This window comes from Pristiophorus japonicus, chromosome 13, assembly GCF_044704955.1.
Source record: "Pristiophorus japonicus isolate sPriJap1 chromosome 13, sPriJap1.hap1, whole genome shotgun sequence".
Taxonomy (NCBI): Eukaryota; Metazoa; Chordata; class Chondrichthyes; family Pristiophoridae; genus Pristiophorus; species Pristiophorus japonicus.
The window spans coordinates 121,698,388-121,718,347 of record NC_091989.1 but is presented as its reverse complement, the minus strand read 5'-3'; the positions used below and the strand labels follow the sequence as shown (position 1 = coordinate 121,718,347).

Sequence of the window (19,960 nt, the reverse complement as noted above, 5' to 3'; positions counted from 1 at the left end):
GGTGCTGCTGGTGTGCCTGGTGTTGCTGGTGTTCAGGCTGACCGTGGTGGGATTCTGAGGTAAGAGAATATAAAGTGCACCGATGCTGATGGAATAAATGGCAGGTGAAGTAGAGATGACAGAAGCGATCTGTCAATGGTGGGAGAGATAATGAGGCCTGACTGGATGGAGATTTGTGTAAAGACTTGCAGCATTCTGAATCTGTAGTGAAAATGCAGTTTAGAGAAGCTAGTGGCTCAGGAAAGATTTCTCAATCAGCTGGAAGCTTTGACTTGACAACTTATCAGCTGAAACAATGGCCACTGACCTCACGCCTCAGCTTCACAGACAAGGTCGAGGCATAGCAGGAAACTGGTGGGTGACCTTGCAAAATCAAAAAGCTGGGAAAAAAGCATCGTTAAGTGGGAGTTAACAAGCCATTAATGATTTTAATTGCCTCCCCCATCACTGCGTGTTGGATCTGCTCAGTGCTGGCAGACCCAACATTTGGTAAAGGCACGTAGCAGCGGGTCCACAGCGGGATCCCGACCCACTGTCAAAAAAAAATCACTTTCCCACATGACTCGCCACCGATCCCGCCTGCTGATCCCCTGGAAAATCTCTCCTTGGGAATGTGATGGTGGCCATTCTACTATGAGTATGAAGATCAGGAGTGTGATTTGAGCTCTGGTCTGATTGTGAACATAAGGGGTGTGAAACACCCCAGCATCCCACCAGTCCTGATACTCTGCACTCAGCTCCCTAGCATCCTACCAATCCCGTTCCTCAGCTCCCAGTTCCCACAGAACCCACTAGTCCTAACTACTCTGCTCTGATCACCCACAGTATTCCATCAGTCCTGCTGCTCTCTTCCAAGCTCCCACAGCATCCACCCTCACTCTTTTACAATGTTTCCTGTATGGCTCAATCAGAAGGAGACCTGCTATTTAATTTAAAAAAATTTTAATTAACCTTTTTTATTCTTCCCATTTTTTATTCACCAGCCTCTGCATCCCTGCAGCCCGCTACCTTAAAAATTGATTCCCATTGCTGCTCATATAACAGACTGTCCCTGTGACAGGTTAATCTCTGCACTTTGAAGTGTTGCTATTGTTTAACTGTTTATCTATAACTTGTAACCTATATTTAAATGGTTAGAACAGCTGCACTTCTTTTATTTATGAAACAGATCTCAAAGACAGCCACCAGAAATACAAGAGGCAAGTTCAAGCTTGAAGAAAGCTTATGAATAAGTGGCCCAAATTTAAACATGTTTATTTAAGTTAAAGCTTTCAGTAACATTAAGTACTGCTGCAGATTTACTCGGGAATGAAGGGAAGCGACAATTAGTTTAATCTTTTGTTCAGTTTTATATTCCTCAGAGCTTGCAATGAAAACACACACCCTGAATGAATGTTGACACAATGCTTGTTTGATATTCCACATAAAAAGCTGCTGTGTACATGCAAAGAAATATAATTTGTATTCAATGCTCTCACAACATTGTATGGGGTAGAAATTCAGCGCCGCCCGAAATTAAACGGATCACACCTACCGCTTCTGATGTATTTTCACCGCTGCTGTGGATGAGGTGGCCTCCTGTGCGAAATTCAGCTCTTTGTCTTTTTTTTGGAGCGGAACAGAATGGGGGCGTAAGTGCGGCGGTGAGTGGGGGCGGGACAGTCAGTCATCAGCCGCTGTCAGTCATCAGCCTGGCATTGGTGACGTCATGACGCATGATTCACTTAAAGGGGAGAGCTGTTGCGAGCTCTGCAATTACTTTAGTTAGGTCCACTGGGTCACCCTGGCTGGGCCAATGGGCTCGCACCCAAGAGGGGGTGCCATGCTGCCTGATGGTAGCCCAGCTGAACCCGAGGGCATAATTGATGGGTCGATCTGGCAGTCGGCCGGCAAAAAAAATAAAATGGTGGTTGCGGCAGTGCGCCCTCCCCTTGAATAACCACCACAAAGCCATGTCTCACACACTTTGAACACAGTGCACCGACAGAAAAAGCTGTTGGGGGCACCGCTTGGTGGCCCGAAGATTTTTGTAGCTGAATTTCGATGGAAGTGTGGGAGATCAGCGGTGTGCGCTTTGATGACGCACTTAGGAGGGGTCGGTAGCAATGGGGTGGAAGTGAGGACCACCGGAAACATCAACGCCGAGAATTTCGCTGGCAGCAACCATTCAACTGCAAATTGGCGGCCACTCGACTCCGCCGCTTGGCCGCTGCTTTCCGATAGTGAGGCCTTTTCGGGAGGCTGAATTTTGGCCCTATATCTCCAACCAAGGACGAAACATCAAAGGAATCAAAAGGCAGAACAGCTGTGTTCAAAATTGAAAGAAAATGGTTTTGGTCAAAACAAGGAGCCACAACCTGGTATTTGTGTTTCAGTTTATGTAACACGGGTCAAATGAATATACATCTTTATATTGGGTCAGAGGTTGTTGGAGTGGGACAGCTCGTGGCATGTCCTCTTAGTTAGACTTGTTCATGCATGTTCAGATTTTTAAAACTTTTGCCCACAAAGTTGCTGGAAGTGCGAATGGATAACGGTGCAGCGAGGGCAATGGGGCATCTTGATCAACAATGGGACAAACAGCATATGTCCTTAACCAATGAAATTAAAGGACTGAGAAATAAACAGAGGAAGCAATGAAAAGGAGGGTGAATTAGAGTGGGTGAATTCAATGTCAAATCAGGTACAGAAAGAAATAAAGAGAGGCAAAGAAAGATTGGAATAAGGGAGAGAGAAAAAAGACAGAAAGGAAAAGTAAGAAAAAAAATGATAAATTTAAAATGACATTTTTTAATGTCCTAAAACAATTCACAACTTGAAGGAACTCTACATTTAGACTTGCTCACTTAGAATCATAGAATCATATTCTGGGGCTGAATTTGGTCAAGGCCTCCGCCCGCCCAAGTGCCGCCCAAAGTGATGCCGATGACCGCCAAGGTACCAGACGGTACTTTCAGCGGGGTTTACATCGCCAAGGTCCCTCGAACGTCGGTGGGCAGCAAATCAACGACGTATTCCGCCAATCTGGGCGGCAGCGTGCGGGAGGTCTCATTCTCGGTGGCAGAGGCGCTTGCCGCCCAAATGCCGCCGAGGATGGAGTCGGACCCACGGAGGGTCGAAGTGGTAAAAATAAAAATCATCACCAACAAAAAAAAACATTTGAGGACCTCCAGGGGATCCCATCCAGGTGAGTGCCTGTAAAGAAATAATTTTAAAACATTCCTCTTACCTTTTTTACAGGATCTTGACACTCACCATTCAAGACAGAGCAGCCTCCACGCAGTGATCCACCACCGTCCTGCCGCCGACTCCAGCCAACTCCCACCTGCACCAATCTGACTTCTCGGCGGGCGGGATTCTACTTACATGCATCGGCCGTCCGCTGACATCGGCAAGCACTTCCTGGTGGCTCTCACCTTCCGCCCGCTCCAGGCCACGTTGAAAGTGAGCCGAGGAATGCCGGTGGCAGTGGGCGGCAGTCGGCGACAGTGGGTGGTAAGTTCATCAAAATCGGCCCCATAGAAATTTACAGCACAGAAGGAGGCCATTTCAGCCCATCGTGTCCACACCGGCCAACAAAGAGCTATCCAGCCTAATCCCATTTTCCAGCTCTTGGTCCGTAGCCCTATAGGTTACGGCACTTCGTGCACAGCCAAGTACTTTTTAAATATGGTTTGAGTTTCTGCCTCTACCACCCTTTCAGGCAGTGAATTCCAGACCACCACCACCCTCTGGGTGAAGAAATTTCCCCTCAAACCTCTTTTAAACCTTTAAATCTCCTACCAATTATTTTAAATCCATGCCCCATGGTGCTTGACCCCTCTGCTAAGGGAAATAGTTCCATCCTATCCACTCTAATTTTATACACCTCAATAAGATCACCCCTCAGCTTCCTCTGTTCCAAAGAAAACAAACCCAGCCTATCCAATCTTTCCTCATAGTTAACATTCTCCAGTCCAGGTAACATCCTCATGAATTTCCACTGTACCCTCTCTAGTGTGGTGACCAGAACTGCACACAGTACTCCATCTGTGGCCTAACTAGTGTTTTATACATTTCAAGCATAACCTCCCTTCTCTTGTATTCTATGCCGTGGCTAATAAAGGCAAGTATTCCATATGACTTCTTAAGCACCTTATCTACCTATCTGCTACCTTCAGGGATCTGTGGATATGCAATCCAAGATCCCTTTGTTCCTCTACACTTCTCAGTGTCCTACCATTTAATGTGTATTCCCTTGCCTTGTTAGCCCTCCCCAAATGTATTACCCCACACTTCTCCGGATTGAATTCCATTTACCACAGCTCTGCCCACCTGACCAGTTCATTGATATCTTCCTGCAGTCTACAGCTTTCTTCATTATCAACCACACGGCCAATTTTAGTATCATCTGCAAACTTCTTAATCAAACCTACATTCAAGTCTAGATCATTGCTGTATACCACAAAAAGCAAGGGATCTAGTGCTGAGCCCTGCAGAACCCCACTAGAAACAGCCTTCCAGTCACAAAAATACCCATCAACCATTACCCTTTGCTTCCTGCCTCTGAGCCAATTTTGGATTCAACTTGCCACTTTTCCGTGGATCCCATGGGCTTTTACTTTTGTGGCCAGTCTGGCATGTGGGACCTTATCAAAAGCCTTGCTAAAATACATATACACTACATCAAAAACACTACACTCGTCGACCCTCCTTGTTACTTCCTCAAAAAATTCTATCAAGTTAGTCAGACATGACCTTCCCTTAACAAATTCATGCTGACTGTCCTTGAGCCAGAGAGGTTCATTGGCAGTTATTAACAATTATCACATCGTTAAAAGGGTGCTTACGCTGTTAATTATTAGACTTAACTTTCTGTGGTGCGTTTAATGGCCAATTAATATGCAAATGTAGCAACTTCATGCAATTCACGGGGGAGGCAGGGGTGTTAAGCGCGAGATGCCATTTCGCAAAGTTAATGGCGGAGTGGCGCAAATCGGCCAGTATCTTGTGGCAATTCGGAATTCATGGGGTAGCTCTTCCTCATCAATAATTTCTCGCCAATTTGCACATTAATAACGGTGTGCATCATTCAGATGCCGTTATTTTTTCAGCAAAATTTGGCTCATTAATATGTCTGTGGCTTTTGGGTGGTAATTTTCACCTTCACCGCTTGGTGGAGTGGATCGTTCACCCCTTACGGAACCTGCCCCTTTCCATTGGGGATCCACTCTGCCAGTTTACTACCTAACTGGTGAAGGTGAAAATTACCCTTTTGGTTTTCTGAGAAAGTCCCTATTTTCTAACTAGTCTGTTGTTTGATTTTCTATAAAGTGCTCACCTGGTCTCAACAACTCTACCTGCGTGACTAAATAAAAGTTAATGTTTTAATCATATCCAGCTAATCTCAGTGCCTAGATATGAGAGAGGCATGTCCATGTACTTTAAAAAAAAAGACAACGAACAACTGTAGTGACACAATGCAAGGTTGACAGGTGGAAGGTCAAATGTCCTGTAGTGGAAGGTGGAATTCCCTTCTCCCTACCTCCATTTCCCATGAGATAGGTAGCTTGTTAAGCAATGCCCCTACTTATGATCTGGCCAATCGGTAAAACTGAGGGCTGGTGAGTTCAAATGTCCAAGCTGGGATTTGAATTGGCAGCCTTGATTGGAAGTTCAAGTCTACTATCAGCTCTGCTGGGTCAACCACATCACATAATTTTACATAAATATCAGGCATCAACATTTCCCTAAAATTTGAATTCCTAACTTGATGAAAGAAAATTATTATTAAACACCACAATACATGCAATGATGTTCAACCAGTTGCCTTCAACCTTACCTGGACAAGGATATCTAAGAACTGATGAAGTTTACTAAGTTCAACTAGATTCAGCCAAGTCATATCAAGAATCCATTTGGCAGGTTTATGAGGACAAGTTTTGAGGTCCAGAGAGGCACCACCTGCAATTCACATGGCAGGATAATATGTAGACCACACTCAAAGACATGATCATTTCAGCAGAGTGTCACACATTAATATCTGTCTCAGACCTCCTGGCAATTGCATCAATTACATAGGATTACATTACATAATATATATGACACAGAAACCGGCCATTCGGCCCAACCAGTCTATGCCGATGTTTATGCTCCACTCAAGCCTCCTCCTGTCTTTCCTCATCTAAATCTATCAGCATAACCCTCTCTTCCTTTCTCCTTCAGATGCTATTCCAGCTTCCTGTTAAATGCATCTATACTATTCGCATCAACCACTCCATGTGGTAGCAAGTTCCACATTCTCACCACTCTTTGGGCCTGAATTTGGTCAAACCTAAGTTCCGCCCATGTACCATCGAAAAGACCACTAAGATCCAGGCGGTACTTTGGGCGGAAGTTTGGTGAAAAAAATGGGGAAAAAAAATATCCGGCAGAATAAATGGGTGTTACACCCATTTTTGGATGGCAGCGGGCGGTAGGTCAGATTCTGGGTGCAAAAGCAATCCTCGGCAAAGTAACACCCAGGGAGGGGGGCAAAAAAAAATCTTCAACAAATGAAAAACTAAACATGACAAAACCTTCAGAGGAGCCTATCAAACAAAATCGCTGCAAAAGAAATAAAGCAAACCCTATCAATAACCTTTTCTTACAGGTCTTCATATTTACCATCCAGGTAAGACCTGCTTCCAACCGGTGGTCTTTTCTCCTGCTGGAGCGGAGGACGGCTTGGACCAATCTCGGGAGGGAGCGGGTGGGAGGACATTTTTCAGTGTTGCACACCAGCGCATGCCAGCGGATGCTCCCTAGTGGTCTTCTCACATCGCCGGCGTGAGGACCTCACCAAACTCGCTTAGAGAGGAGAGTGCCGAAAAAACAGGATGACCGCTGAGGTAGGGCGACCAAATTCAGGCCCTTTGGGTAAAGAATTTTCTTCTGAATTCCCTATTGGATTTCTTGGTGACTGTATGTTGTGTATCCAGAGTTGCTTTGTATCATTGCAAAAGTGGATATATAGCAGAGCGTTAAATAGTAATTGATTTTAGGAATGTAGTGTGCTATATGTGTCTTCTATCTGGTGTCGTACAGCAAGCAAATAGAACACAGCTTGCTGTTTTGTTATCAAGTAAAATCCATAAATTCCAAAGCATAGTTTTTCTAATTATTTATATATATATGGGGAAATATGTTTTGTGGGGGGAACGATTTTTATTTTACCTCATAACTCTGTCTTTAGGTCTCTTTGAACTGCTAGGCATTATTCCTGGGCAAGGAAAACAAACAACCTACTCTGCAGCTGTTGCTCTGTACGCAGGAAGAATAGAGAGATCATTTATTACTTTGGAGGGTGCAGAGGAACAAAGGGATCTCGGAGTACAAATACACAAATCACTAAAAGTTGCAATGCAGGTTAGCAAGGCCATAAAAAAGCAAACCAAGCACTAGGGTTTATTTCTAGAGGTATAGAATTGAAAAGTATGCTAAACCTGTATCGAACCTTGGTTAGACCACACTTAGCGTACTGTGTACAGTTCTGGTCGCCATATTATAAAACGAATATAGAGGCACTGGAGAGGGTACAAAAAAGATTTATAAGGACGATACCAGAAATGCGAGGGTATACATATCAGGAAAGGATTAACAGGCTGGGTCTCTTTTCTCTTGAAAAAAGAAGGGTGAGAGGTGACCTAATAGAGGTCTTTAAAATTATGAAAGATTTTGATAGAGTGGATATAGAGAGACTGTTTCCACTTGTAGGGAAGAGCACTACAATCAATATAAGATAGTCACCAAGAAATCCAATAGGGAATTCAGAAGAAAATTCTTTACCCAAAGGGCCTGAATTTGGTCGCCCTACCTCAGCGGTCATCCTGTTTTTTCGGCACTCTCCTCTCTAAGCGAGTTTGGTGAGGTCCTCACGCCGGCGATGTGAGAAGACCACTAGGGAGCATCCGCTGGCATGCGCTGGTGTGCAACACTGAAAAATGTCCTCCCACCCGCTCCCTCCCGAGATTGGTCCAAGCCGTCCTCCGCTCCAGCAGGAGAAAAGACCACCGGTTGGAAGCAGGTCTTACCTGGATGGTAAATATGAAGACCTGTAAGAAAAGGTTAGTGATGTGGTTTGCTTTATTTCTTTTGCAGCGATTTTGTTTGATAGGCTCCTCTGAAGGTTTTGTCATGTTTAGTTTTTCATTTGTTGAAGATTTTTTTTTGCCCCCCTCCCTGGGTGTTACTTTGCCGAGGATTGCATTTGCACCCAGAATCTGACCTACCGCCCGCTGCCATCCAAAATCGGCGTGTAACACCCATTTATTCTGCCGGATGGTTTTTTTCCCCATTTTTTTCCCCAAACTTCCGCCCAAAGTACCGCCTGGATCTTAGCAGTCTTTTCAACGGTACATGGGCGGAACTTAGGTTTGACCAAATTCAGGTCCAAAGAGTGGTGAGAATGTGGAACTTGCTACCACATGGAGTGGTTGAAGCGAATGGTATAGATGCATTTAACAGGAAGCTGGAATAGCATCTGAGGGAGAAAGGAAGAGAGAGTTATGCTGATAGATTTAGAGCAACACATCTGAAGCCACGAGGTTTTAACCCCATCGAGGTGGCTGTCTTATGCTAGTTTGAGTTGGTACTGTCTTCTGCAGTATAACTCCAGTCTCAGTTGAAGGAGTGTTTTCTAATGTAAGGAGATGAACCAGCTGAGAGGTACTTCCTACATCTATTCTATAATAAACATTAAGTAGACTAAGAAAGAAACTAAGGTGGTAATTTTGACTGTGCGATTGTGTATAACGGGTGCTAGCGAATTGTCAGCATGTTTTACATCTCTCCTGATTGAAGTCAACGGAAATAAAAATTGTTATCACCCATTTTACACAATTCAAAATTATCCCCTAAATATTTAATGGCAATTTTAATTAAATACATTAACATTTCAATAATATGATAAATACAGGTGTCCTACCAGAAACAGTGCTGGAAGCAGAACCCATAATAGCTTTTAAAAGGGGGGGAAGTGGATAAATATTTGAAGAAAAATGTTAAAGTCTATGGGAAGGGGACTACGCAGACAGCTCTCCCAGAGAGTTGCTCAAGTGCAGTAGACTGAATGACCTCTTTCTGTGCGGTAAAATTCTATAATTCTCTAATGCAGTTATAGTCTTTGGATATTTTAGTTGATACAATATTGATTAGTCAGGTATCCGTACAGCATCTGGTTTAAATAAATGCTTCTGAGGGGAACTGTCCTTAATTTCTTTCACATACACTTTACCTATTGCCTCAATTGAATCCTTGCATTAGGTAACATTTCAGAAGTTGCAAAAATCATCCAAAAATTTTCAAAATGGAGGGTGAGGACAAGTGCATTTAACAAAACTAACCTGATTGTAATTATAGAATTTCAGCATTAAAGATAATGGGCTGGATTTTTGGCTCATTTGAGCCCCAAAGGGACGTTAAATGCTGTTTTTGGGCGTTATGTCGGGCGTACAGGATTTACCGCCCAGCCGGAAGATTCAGCTATTGGTTTGCGCCGGTGCAAAGACTTACGGCTCTGCCCTCCGTTTTTAGCGTGATGGTGATGCCAATTGTCGCGCTAGCGCCCTGGATGGAACATTCGGCCGTAACACCTCATTTAATGCCCGCCTGAAAAAACTGCCAGTTCCAGGGTGCGGCAGGCAGTATTGGCAGCATTTTTAAATGGAGGGATGAAGATCCTACATCATGTGTCATATTGACAACAACGATTGCGCACATAAAGCTGTGTGAAGCTCCAATGTGCAAACTTCACTTTTATCTGCCATTACAGTGCCCTTACAACTTCAGTGAGAATATTTAATGCGGGCATTACTAGTTCGCCAGCACATCATGTTCCATGTTATTGCCAGGCGGTGTCAAGCTAGAGGAAGGACTCTTGACCCTGTCGGCCCACGGATGATGAGAGGCCGAAGACATCTGCAGAGGCAGACTTACCCCCCACAGGTTTACAGGCACTAAAGCTCAGACCTCCAGCTCTCTGAAGAACAGTGTGTGAGAAGGCTGCGCTTCCGAAAGGATGTGCTGACAGAGATATGCCATCTCCTACAGACAGACCGATGCCTGCACCGCTCTGGAGGCAGCCTTCAATACTCCCCTCAACAGGTATCCAAATTCATTGTGGTGTGCTGCATATTTCACAGCTTGGCCATCATGAGGGGCCAGGCATTGCCAGTGGAGATTGCAGGCCGACCTCAGGAGGAGGTGGATGATGAAGAGGAGCCTGGCGAGGTCCCCATTGGATAGCCACCCCATTCACGGGGGAGGCAGCATGGCCAGCCAACTCGTAATGGACCAGCTCTCCAAAATGGAGGAAACTGAGGGTTGAAGCTAATACTGGATACGCTATGTGCCATGAAGGCTCATCTCTGGTGAACGTTGGAATGATGCACAAGACATCAATAGCAAATGATGAGTCATAAATTTTACTGCAACAAAGTCACAAAAATACCCCCACCAAAATAAAACCATACAATATATAACATTGGGCTCAATTTTCCCCCATTATCTGCGTGTTTTTTTTGGCATGTACCGATTTTCTGGAGTACATAAAAATCTCCAAGTTTCCCCAAAGTTCCTGCTCCAGCGTAATTCAAATAGGTACAGTTTTAGGTTACGATTTTTTTGAGTCATGGGTGCATAACCTGATGTCTGCGCCAGTTTTTCAAATGTAAGCAAGTTTGGCCAACTTACATTTTTCCTAGGATGACGTATTTGACCATTCCCAAAAAACCTTCTGGGCACTTAAGAAAAATTAACGCACATTACAAATTCAGCGCAGAAGGACACCATTGTTTTTAGCTGAAGTTTTGGAGGGCGTCAAGAAGGCAGAGAATATACATCATAATGTTAATTTTTTCAATGTCAAAAGGGAGAAATTGGAAGTCTAACGCAATTCTTTAATTTTTGATTTTTTTCAAAGTACCACCCCACCACCGAATGTCTCCTCACCGGTGGAAGCTGATCCCTGAGGAGACGTTCGGTCGGTGGTGGGGTGTTACTTTGAAAAAGGTCAAAAATTAAAGAATTGCGTTAGACTTTGTTGCCCCAAATGCCTTCACTGAATGCCTAGCTTCCTGTTCTAAGCAAACCTATTGCGCATGCGCAGACCAGGGCGTGGTCCATACTAGGGCGTGCACCTTGGAGAGAGAGAAAAGAAGAGGTGTGAGTGCTTAGTCCTGCTGTTTTGAGCTTGTTGCAAAGCTAAAATTTAATTATGGGGGCAATATTGACAATGCCATACCTCATGCAAGCCTTCTGCATGATGGTGCTGCGGAGTAGAAGATTGGTTAGGCATCATCACCTGAGGAACCTGAGAGCACGTAGGATGATGGGCAGGAGGTCTTACTCATATCGGGTATATCTAGTCAGGCGTTCATACCTACACCTGAGTGATGCAGACTGTGTGAGAAGGTTGCGTGCGTTTCCCCAAAGAAATTATAACCGAGATCTGTGAGTTAGTAAAAGCAGACCTGCACCCTAGAAGCGTCAGGAGGACTGTTTTGTCAGTTGAAGTAAAGATTACAGCAGATTACTTTCATTTTATGCACCTGGATCATTCCAGGCCACAAATGGGGATGTGTGCGCCATTTCTCAACATGCAACATATATCTGCATTTGGCAGGTGACTGCTGCACCATATGCCCAGAGGAAACATAGAAACATAGAAAATAGGTGCAGGAGTAGGCCATTCGGCCCTTCTAGCCAGCACCGCCATTCAATGAGTTCATGGCTGAACATTCAACTTCAGTACCCCATTCCTGTTTTCTCGCCATACCCCTTGATCCCCCTAGTAGTAAGGACCTCATCTAACTCCTTTTTGAATATATTTAGTGAATTGGCCTCAACAACTTTCTGTGGTAGAGAATTCCACAGGTTCACCACTCTCTGGGTGAAGAAGTTCCTCCGCATCTCGGTCCTAAATGGCTTATCCCTTATCCTTAGACTGTGACCTCTGGCTCTGGACTTCCCCAACATTGGGAACATTCTTCCTGCATCTAACCTGTCTAACCCCGTCAGAATTTTAAATGTTTCTATGAGGTCCCCTCTCATTCTTCTGAACTCCAGTGAATACAAGCCCAGTTGATCCAGTCTTTCTTGATAGGTCAGTCCCGCCATCCCAGGAATCAGTCTGGTGAACCTTCGCTGCACTCCCTCAATAGCAAGAATGTCCTTCCTCAGGTTAGGAGACCAAAACTGTACACAATACTCCAGGTGTAGCCTCACCAATGCCCTGTACAACTGTAGCAACACCTCCCTGCCCCTATACTCAAATCCCCTTGCTATGAAGGCCAACATGCCATTTGCTTTCTTAACCGCCTGCTGCACCTGCATGCCAACCTTCAATGACTGATGTACCACGACACCCAGGTCTCTTTGCACCTCCCCTTTTCCTAATCTGTCACCATTCAGATAATAGTCTGTCTCTCTGTTTTTATCACCAAAGTGGATAACCTCACATTTATCCACATTATACTTCATCTGCCATGCATTTGTCACTCACCTAACCTATCCAAGTCGCTCTGCAGCCTCACAGCATCCTCCTCGCAGCTCACACTACCACCCAACTTAGTGTCATCCACAAATTTGGAGATACTACATTTAATCCCCTCATCTAAATCATTAATGTACAGTGTAAACAGCTGGGGCCCCAGCACAGAACCTTGCGGTACCCCACTAGTCACTGCCTGCCATTCTGAAAAGTACCCATTTACTCCTACTCTTTGCTTTCTGTCTGACAACCAGTTCTCAATCCATGTCAGCACACTACCCCCAATCCCATGTGCTCTAACCTTGCACATCAATCTCTTGTGTGGGACCTTGTCGAAAGCCTTCTGAAAGTCCAAATATACCACATCAACTGGTTCTCCCTTGTCCACTCTACTGGAAACATCCTCAAAAAATTCCAGAAGATTTGTCAAGCATGATTTCCCTTTTACAAATCCATGCTGACTTGGACCTATCATGTCACCTCTTTCCAAATGCACTGCTATGACATCCTTAATAATTGATTCCATCATTTTACCCACTACTGAGGTCAGGCTGACCGGTCTATAATTCCCTGTTTTCTCTCTCCCTCCTTTTTTAAAAAGTGGGGTTACATTGGCTACCCTCCACTCTATAGGAACTGATCCAGAGTCAATGGAATGTTGGAAAATGACTGTCAATGCATCCACTATTTCCAAGGCCACCTCCTTAAGTACTCTGGGATGCAGTCCATCAGGCCCTGGGGATTTATCGGCCTTCAATCCCATCAATTTCCCCAACACAATTTCCCGGCTAATAAGGATTTCCCTCAGTTCCTCCTCCTTACTAGACCCCCCGACCCCTTTTATAACCGGAAGGTTGTTTGTGTCCTCCTTCGTGAATACCGAACCAAAGTACTTGTTCAATTGGTCCGCCATTTCTTTGTTCCCCGTTATGACTTCCCCTGATTCTGACTGCAGGGGACCTACGTTTGTCTTTACTAACCTTTTTCTCTTTACATATCTATAGAAAGTTTTGCAATCCGTCTTAATGTTCCCTGCAAGCTTCTTCTCATACTCCATTTTCCCTGCCCTAATCAAACCCTTTGTTCTCCTCTGCTGAGTTCTAAATTTCTCCCAGTCCCCAGGTTCGCTGCTATTTCTGGCCAATTTGTATGCCACTTCCTTGGCTTTAATACTATCCCTGATTTCCCTTGATAGCCACGGTTGAGCCACCTTCCCTTTTTTATTTTTATGCCAGACAGGAATGTACAATTGTTGTAGTTCATCCATGCGGTCTCTAAATGTCTGCCATTGCCCATCCACAGTCAACCCCTTAAGTATCATTCGCCAATCCATCCCAGCCAATTCACGCCTCATACCTTCAAAGTTAGCCTTCTTTAAGTTCTGGACCATGGTCTCTGAATTAACTGTTTCATTCTCCATCCTAATGCAGAATTCCACCATATTATGGTCACTCTTCCCCAAGGGGCCTCGCACAACGAGATTGCTAATTAATCCTCTCTCATTACATAACACCCAGTCTAAGATGGCCTCCCCCCTAGTTGGTTCCTCGACATATTGGTCTAAAAAACCATCCCTTATGCACTCCAGGAAATCCTCCTCCACCGTATTGCTTCCAGTTTGGTTAGCCCAATCTATGTGCATATTAAAGTCACCCATTATAACTGCTGCACCTTTATTGCATGCACCCCTAATTTCTTGTTTGATGCCCTCCCGAACATCACTACTACTGTTTGGAGGTCTGTACACAACTCCCACTAACGTTTTTTGCCCTTTGGTGTTCTGCAGCTCTACCCATATAGATTCCACATCATCCAAGCTAATGTCCTTCCTAACTATTGCCTTAATCTCCTCCTTAACCAGCAATGCTACCCCACCTCCTTTTCCTTTTATTCTATCCTTCCTGAATGTTGAATACCCCTGGATGTTGAGTTCCCAGCCCTGCTCATCCTGGAGCCACGTCTCCGTAATCCCAATCACATCATATTTGTTAACATCTATTTGCACAGTTAATTCATCCACCTTATTGCGGATACTCCTTGCATTAAGACACAAAGCCTTTAGGCTTGTTTTTTTAACACCCTCTGTCCTTTTAGAATTTTGCTGTACAATGGTCCTTTTTGTTCTTTGCCTTGGGTTTCTCTGCCCTCCACTTTTCCTCATCTCCTTTCTGTCTTTTGCTTTTGCCTCCTTTTTGTTTCCCTCTATCTCCCTGCATTGGTTCCCATTCCCCTGCCATATTAGTTTAACTCCTCCCCAACAGCACTAGCAAACACTCCCCCGAGGACATTGGTTCCGATTCTGCCCAGGTGCAGACCGTCCGGATTGTACTGGTCCCACCTCCCCCAGAACTGGTTCCAATGCCCCAGGAATTTGAATCCCTCCCTGCTGCACCATTGCTCAAGCCACGTATTCATCTGAGCTATCCTGCGATTCCTACATAAAGTTCCCCATGACCACCCAGGCAATGCATGACAGGGCTGTGGGCTGCTCCAGGATTGCTGGCTTCCCCAAGGTACAGGGTCGCATTGATTGTACCCACATCGCCTTGCGAGCACGTTTGGAGGATTCCGGGATGTACAGGAACTGAAAAGGCTTCCACTCCATGAATGTGCAGCTCCTCTGTGACAACATGCATTGCATCATGGCAGTTGATGCGAGATATGCTGGGAGCACCCATGATGCGTTCATCCTACGCGAGAGCGCTATATCTGCTATATTTCAGCAGCAGCCAGAAGGGCAGAGCTGGCTGCTGGGGAACAAAGGCCTCGCCACCTGGCCCTATGCATAACCCGGATGGAAGCTGAGTGGGAATACAATACGTCGCATGCAGCATAATAGAAAGGCCCATTGACATCGAGAAACAGCGTTTCCGATGCCTGGCCCATTCCGGAGGCTATTTGTACTACTCCCCTGAGATTGTCGGTCAGTTCACTGTTGTGTGCTGCATGCTGCACAACTTAGCCATCATGAGGCAACAACAGCTGGTAGTAGAAGACCCACCTGAGGTGAGAGTGGCTGATGATGAGGAGGAAGATGCAGATAACTAGGAGGAGGAGGACGAGAAAGCCATGCAACTACCTGAACCTGGAGCATGACTGTGGAGGAGGGCGGGGCCATCTTGCCCCTTTAACGATTGCTCGAGCCTTGCGCCAGCAGCTCATCCATGAACGCTTTGCTGCCTGAAGGCTCAGCGGCAACTATTCCACATGGACCATGTTTACTGTTTGGAACTGTTCCGTAATGTTGTGTTGTGGTAATAATGGAACAAATAATATAAATGATTCTTCTTTGGTTCAAAAAGTTGTGTTAATAATGGAACAAATAATGTAAACGATTCAGTTATAATTTAAAATATATTTTATTCAAAATTTAAACACTTGTTTGTACTTAACTTAACTTTAATAAAAAATATTCTTGTATTAAACTTTAAACTATCCAGTTAAGATCACTTACAAATTTTAAGATCATTTACAAAGTTTAAGATCACTTACAAATTTTTAAACTTGTAAATTTACATCACTTACAAAAAACTTTAAATTTGAGAACAGTTACTGTAATATATATAGCTCCACCCAGTGGACTACTGTGGCACTGCAGCCAGTGCTGTGTACAACAATAATCACCTGACAGGGCTTCCTGAACCTATCAGCCATCTTAAAGCCTGTGTGTGTTTGTGAGATCATACCGAAAACATAGCATTTGGTGACGAGAATGGGATCATCGGATAACAAAGCTGAAAATTTTGTTGGTGGATGATTCAGCCATCTGACAGAGAGACTTTGAGAGCTTCTCTGTTTTGATTAACAGCTAAAAATCCAAGATAAATTACAAGCACACTTGGCTGAACTGCCAGAGTTCAGAAAGTTGAGTAAGAACTCAAAAGACTAGAGACTGAGAACATTATCTCTAAGATAGATCTATGTAATTGGGCTACACCCATTGTTGTTGTACCTAAGTCCGATGGTAAGGTAAGGTTGTGTGGTGATTATAAAGTAACCGTAAACCAGGTTCTAAAGGGTAATCTCCCCAATACATTGCCAAATGTAGAATGTTTATTCACAACACTGACAGGTGGTCAGATCTTCTCAAAGCTGGATCTTACGAATGCCTACTTATAACTTGAACTAGATGAGGAGTCCAAGTCATGCTTGACTATAAATACTCTCGGCCTATATCAATTTAATAGGCTACCATTTGGAGCGTCTTCCACCCCTGCCATATTCCAAGGGGTGATGAACCAGATTTTGCCAGGTATTGAAGGGGTAGTATGTTATTTAGATGACATACTAACTTCAGCACCAAACAGGCAAATTCATAACATATTGAATTAATTCTTCAAATAACTAGAGAAGCACAGAGTATGAGTGACTACTCGCAAGTGTGACTTATTTCAAAACTCAGTGTACAGAGTAGACAAAGATGGTTTACATCCAACCAAAGGAAAGCTGGATGCAATCAGAAATGAATCCACTCCCAAGAATGGCACTGAACTTCAATCATTTTTGGGTCTTTTGAACTATTATGCGAAGTTCCAACCAAATTTGGCTACAGTGTTACATCCACTGAATGAATTATTGAAAAAACAGGTCGATTGGAAGTGGTCAGAAGAATGCGACACAGCATTTAAGGAGTGTAAAAGCAAATTGGTAGAGAGCACCATGTTAGTTCACTATGACGTATCTAAGGAGATCAAGCTAGCATGTGATTCCTCTTCGTATAGAGTTGGTCAGTGATCTCTCATGTACTATGTAGTGGGGAGGAGAGACCAATTGCTTTTGCTTCACGCACTCTCAGTGCCAGTGAGCGTAGTTATGCACAAATCAAAAGGGAAGGTTTGGCATTAATTTTTGGGGTGAAGAAGTTCTATAAATACTTGGATGGTTGTAAGTTTACCATCATTACAGACCATAAGCCCCTGACAGCAATCCTCCATCCAAAGTCCCCAGTTCCAACATTAGCTGCAGCCCGAATGCAGAGATGGGCTTTGATTTTGTCAGCATATACATATGATATTGAATACAGACGATCAGCTGATCACAGTAATGCTGATGCAATGTCTAGATTGCCTTCCCCATCACAAGTTACACCCGATAGGGAAGAAGTGTTCTACTTTTTCATTAATTGATGAACTGCCAGTCACAGCTGAAGAGATTGGTAGAGCAACCAAACGTGACCCAGTTATGTCAAACGTGTATGATTACATCGCAAATGGCTGACAAATCAGGTAACAGACAAAGATATTCATCCATTCTTCATTCGTAGGAATGAATTATCAGTCGATAAAGATTGTATCATGTGGGGTGCAAGAGTTGTTATACCAAATAAATTCTGATGCAAATTATTAGGAGATCTTCATGACCAGCACCTGGGAATGTGCTTGACCAAGAGTTTTGCACGCAGTTACTTATGGTGGTCAGGTCTAGATAAAGATATAGAGTACATCGTCAGTCAGTGTACAACATGTCAATCGGTAAGCAAGAAACCACCATCAGTACCATTACAGCTGTGGAAATGGCCTTCCAGGTTGTGGCAAAGGTTACATATCGATTTTGCTGAGCTAGAAGGACAATTGTTCATTGTGATTGATAGCCATTTGAAGTGGGTCGAGGTGTTTCCAATGTGGAAAATAACAACAAGTAAAACATTAGACATTTTGCAAAGATTATTTTCTTCATTTGGCCTCCCAGAAGAAATTGTTTCTGATAATGGACCACAATTTTGTTCAGAAGAATTTGCACAGTTCGCAAGCAAAAATGGTGTGAAACATACCAAGGTTCCACTGTACCACCCTGCTTCAAATGGTGCAGCAGAGCACACAGTACAAATTGTAAAACGTGCTCTCATCAAACAGATGTTGGATTCAAATTCAAAGAAACGACAAGTTGTCATTGGATCACAAATTGGCTAATTTTCTAATTACGTATCGTAATACTCCTCGTGCAACTACTGGTAGAACACCAGCAGAGTTGTTTCTCAAATGACAACCACAAACAGATTCTTGTAGTTAAAACCAAACTTGGCACACTCTGCAGAAGAGCAATAATTAAGACAGAAAGAGAATCATGATAGAGGTAGGGTAAAAAAGAGAAGTGTGAAATTAAATCAGAAGGTGAGAGTGAAGAACCATCACCATAAATAGTTAAAGTGGTTACCAGGAAGAGTGGTGAAGAGATGTTTTCCTCGTACATATTTGGTCAAGATGTTTGATCATGGACAGGTTAGGTTTGTTCACATTGATCATATTTTACCTAGAGATGTGGAAGGAGTTGAAGGTTGGAATGATTTGATTATTTCTGACCCATCAGATAGTTTGGATGCAAGTAAAGTACCAGTAGCAAATCCACATCAAATGTACTGGAAGGTCATCCCTTGGAGAAAAATTTCCTCAGGATCAGCCTAGAATGAGTCTAAGTGCGACACCATGTTCCGAAAGTTCTGTTCCAGAGCGAAGGTATCCTCTTCGAAACAGAAAACAAATGGTTAAGTTTGATTTGTAAACATGGCAAAATAAGTCCATATCCTTTGTTATGTATAACCTTGCAAGTTATGTATGATGATTGTGTGTTATAATTACTTCTTCATTAAGGAGGGAGAAGTGTAATATATATAGCTCCACCCAGTGGACTACTGTGGCACTGTAGCCACTGCTGTTTACAAGAATAAACAGCTCAGATCACCTGACAGAGCTTCCTGAACTTATCAGCCATCTTAAAGCCTGTGTGTGTTTGTGAGGTCGTACCGAAAACATAAGTTACCACAGTAACAATAGCAGCAGCAAAGACAGGCTGTACTCATCTCTCCTCCACCTTATTCTAAGTCTGCCCACTGCACTTGGTCTTGGTGACTCCACCCCTGCCCGCAGACGGTGGCACAGCATTTCTCGGGTTGGTATCAAGCTTATTCTTTCGAGCATCTCGGGTAATGTGCACTTCTTGATGGTGGGGTGGGCAGGCAGTAATGTGGAAGACCCAGCTTGGGCCTCATCAGAGGTTGGTCTGAGGATTGGAGTGGGAGTGGCAGTTGATTCCATCAATGGCCGCGGAGTCTGGGCATGTTCCCTTATTGCAGCAGCTACCTCATGTTCCCCGACAGTGTCTCAACTACCTGCGACATTCCCTCCCTCATGTTCATTGACAGTTTATCAGTTACCTGTGACATTCCATCCCTAATGTGCCTGGATAGTGTTCCCATTTCTTGTAACAGTGTTGTTACTTCTCCCGACATTCCCGATACCTCATCACCCACCCCACTGATGGTGTCCAGGAGTGATCGCATAAGGTCAATGCTCTCCCCACTCATTGCCATCATCTGAAACTCATCTGTTACATCCTGCACCTCAGGAGAGCGCTGTCGAACTCGCCTTCCCCTCCTCACCCTGGGTGTGGCTCACTACACCCCACTGGGACCTGCAGCCTCGGAAGGTGGGGCTCTGGGTGTGGCTTGCTGCACCC

At 44.1% G+C, this 19,960-nt stretch overlaps 1 protein-coding gene across 1 annotated transcript in view; it reads right to left on the bottom strand.

Annotated features, from left to right (window-relative positions):
- The window catches only part of LOC139278184 (dynein axonemal heavy chain 5-like), a 382,562-nt gene that overhangs the window by 60,710 nt on the left and 301,892 nt on the right, over positions 1 to 19,960 (bottom strand). The window contains exon 71 of the mRNA XM_070896837.1: positions 5,822 to 5,943. Within this exon, the coding sequence (XP_070752938.1) occupies positions 5,822 to 5,943 (122 nt within the window). The remainder of the gene's footprint in view (positions 1 to 5,821; positions 5,944 to 19,960) is intronic.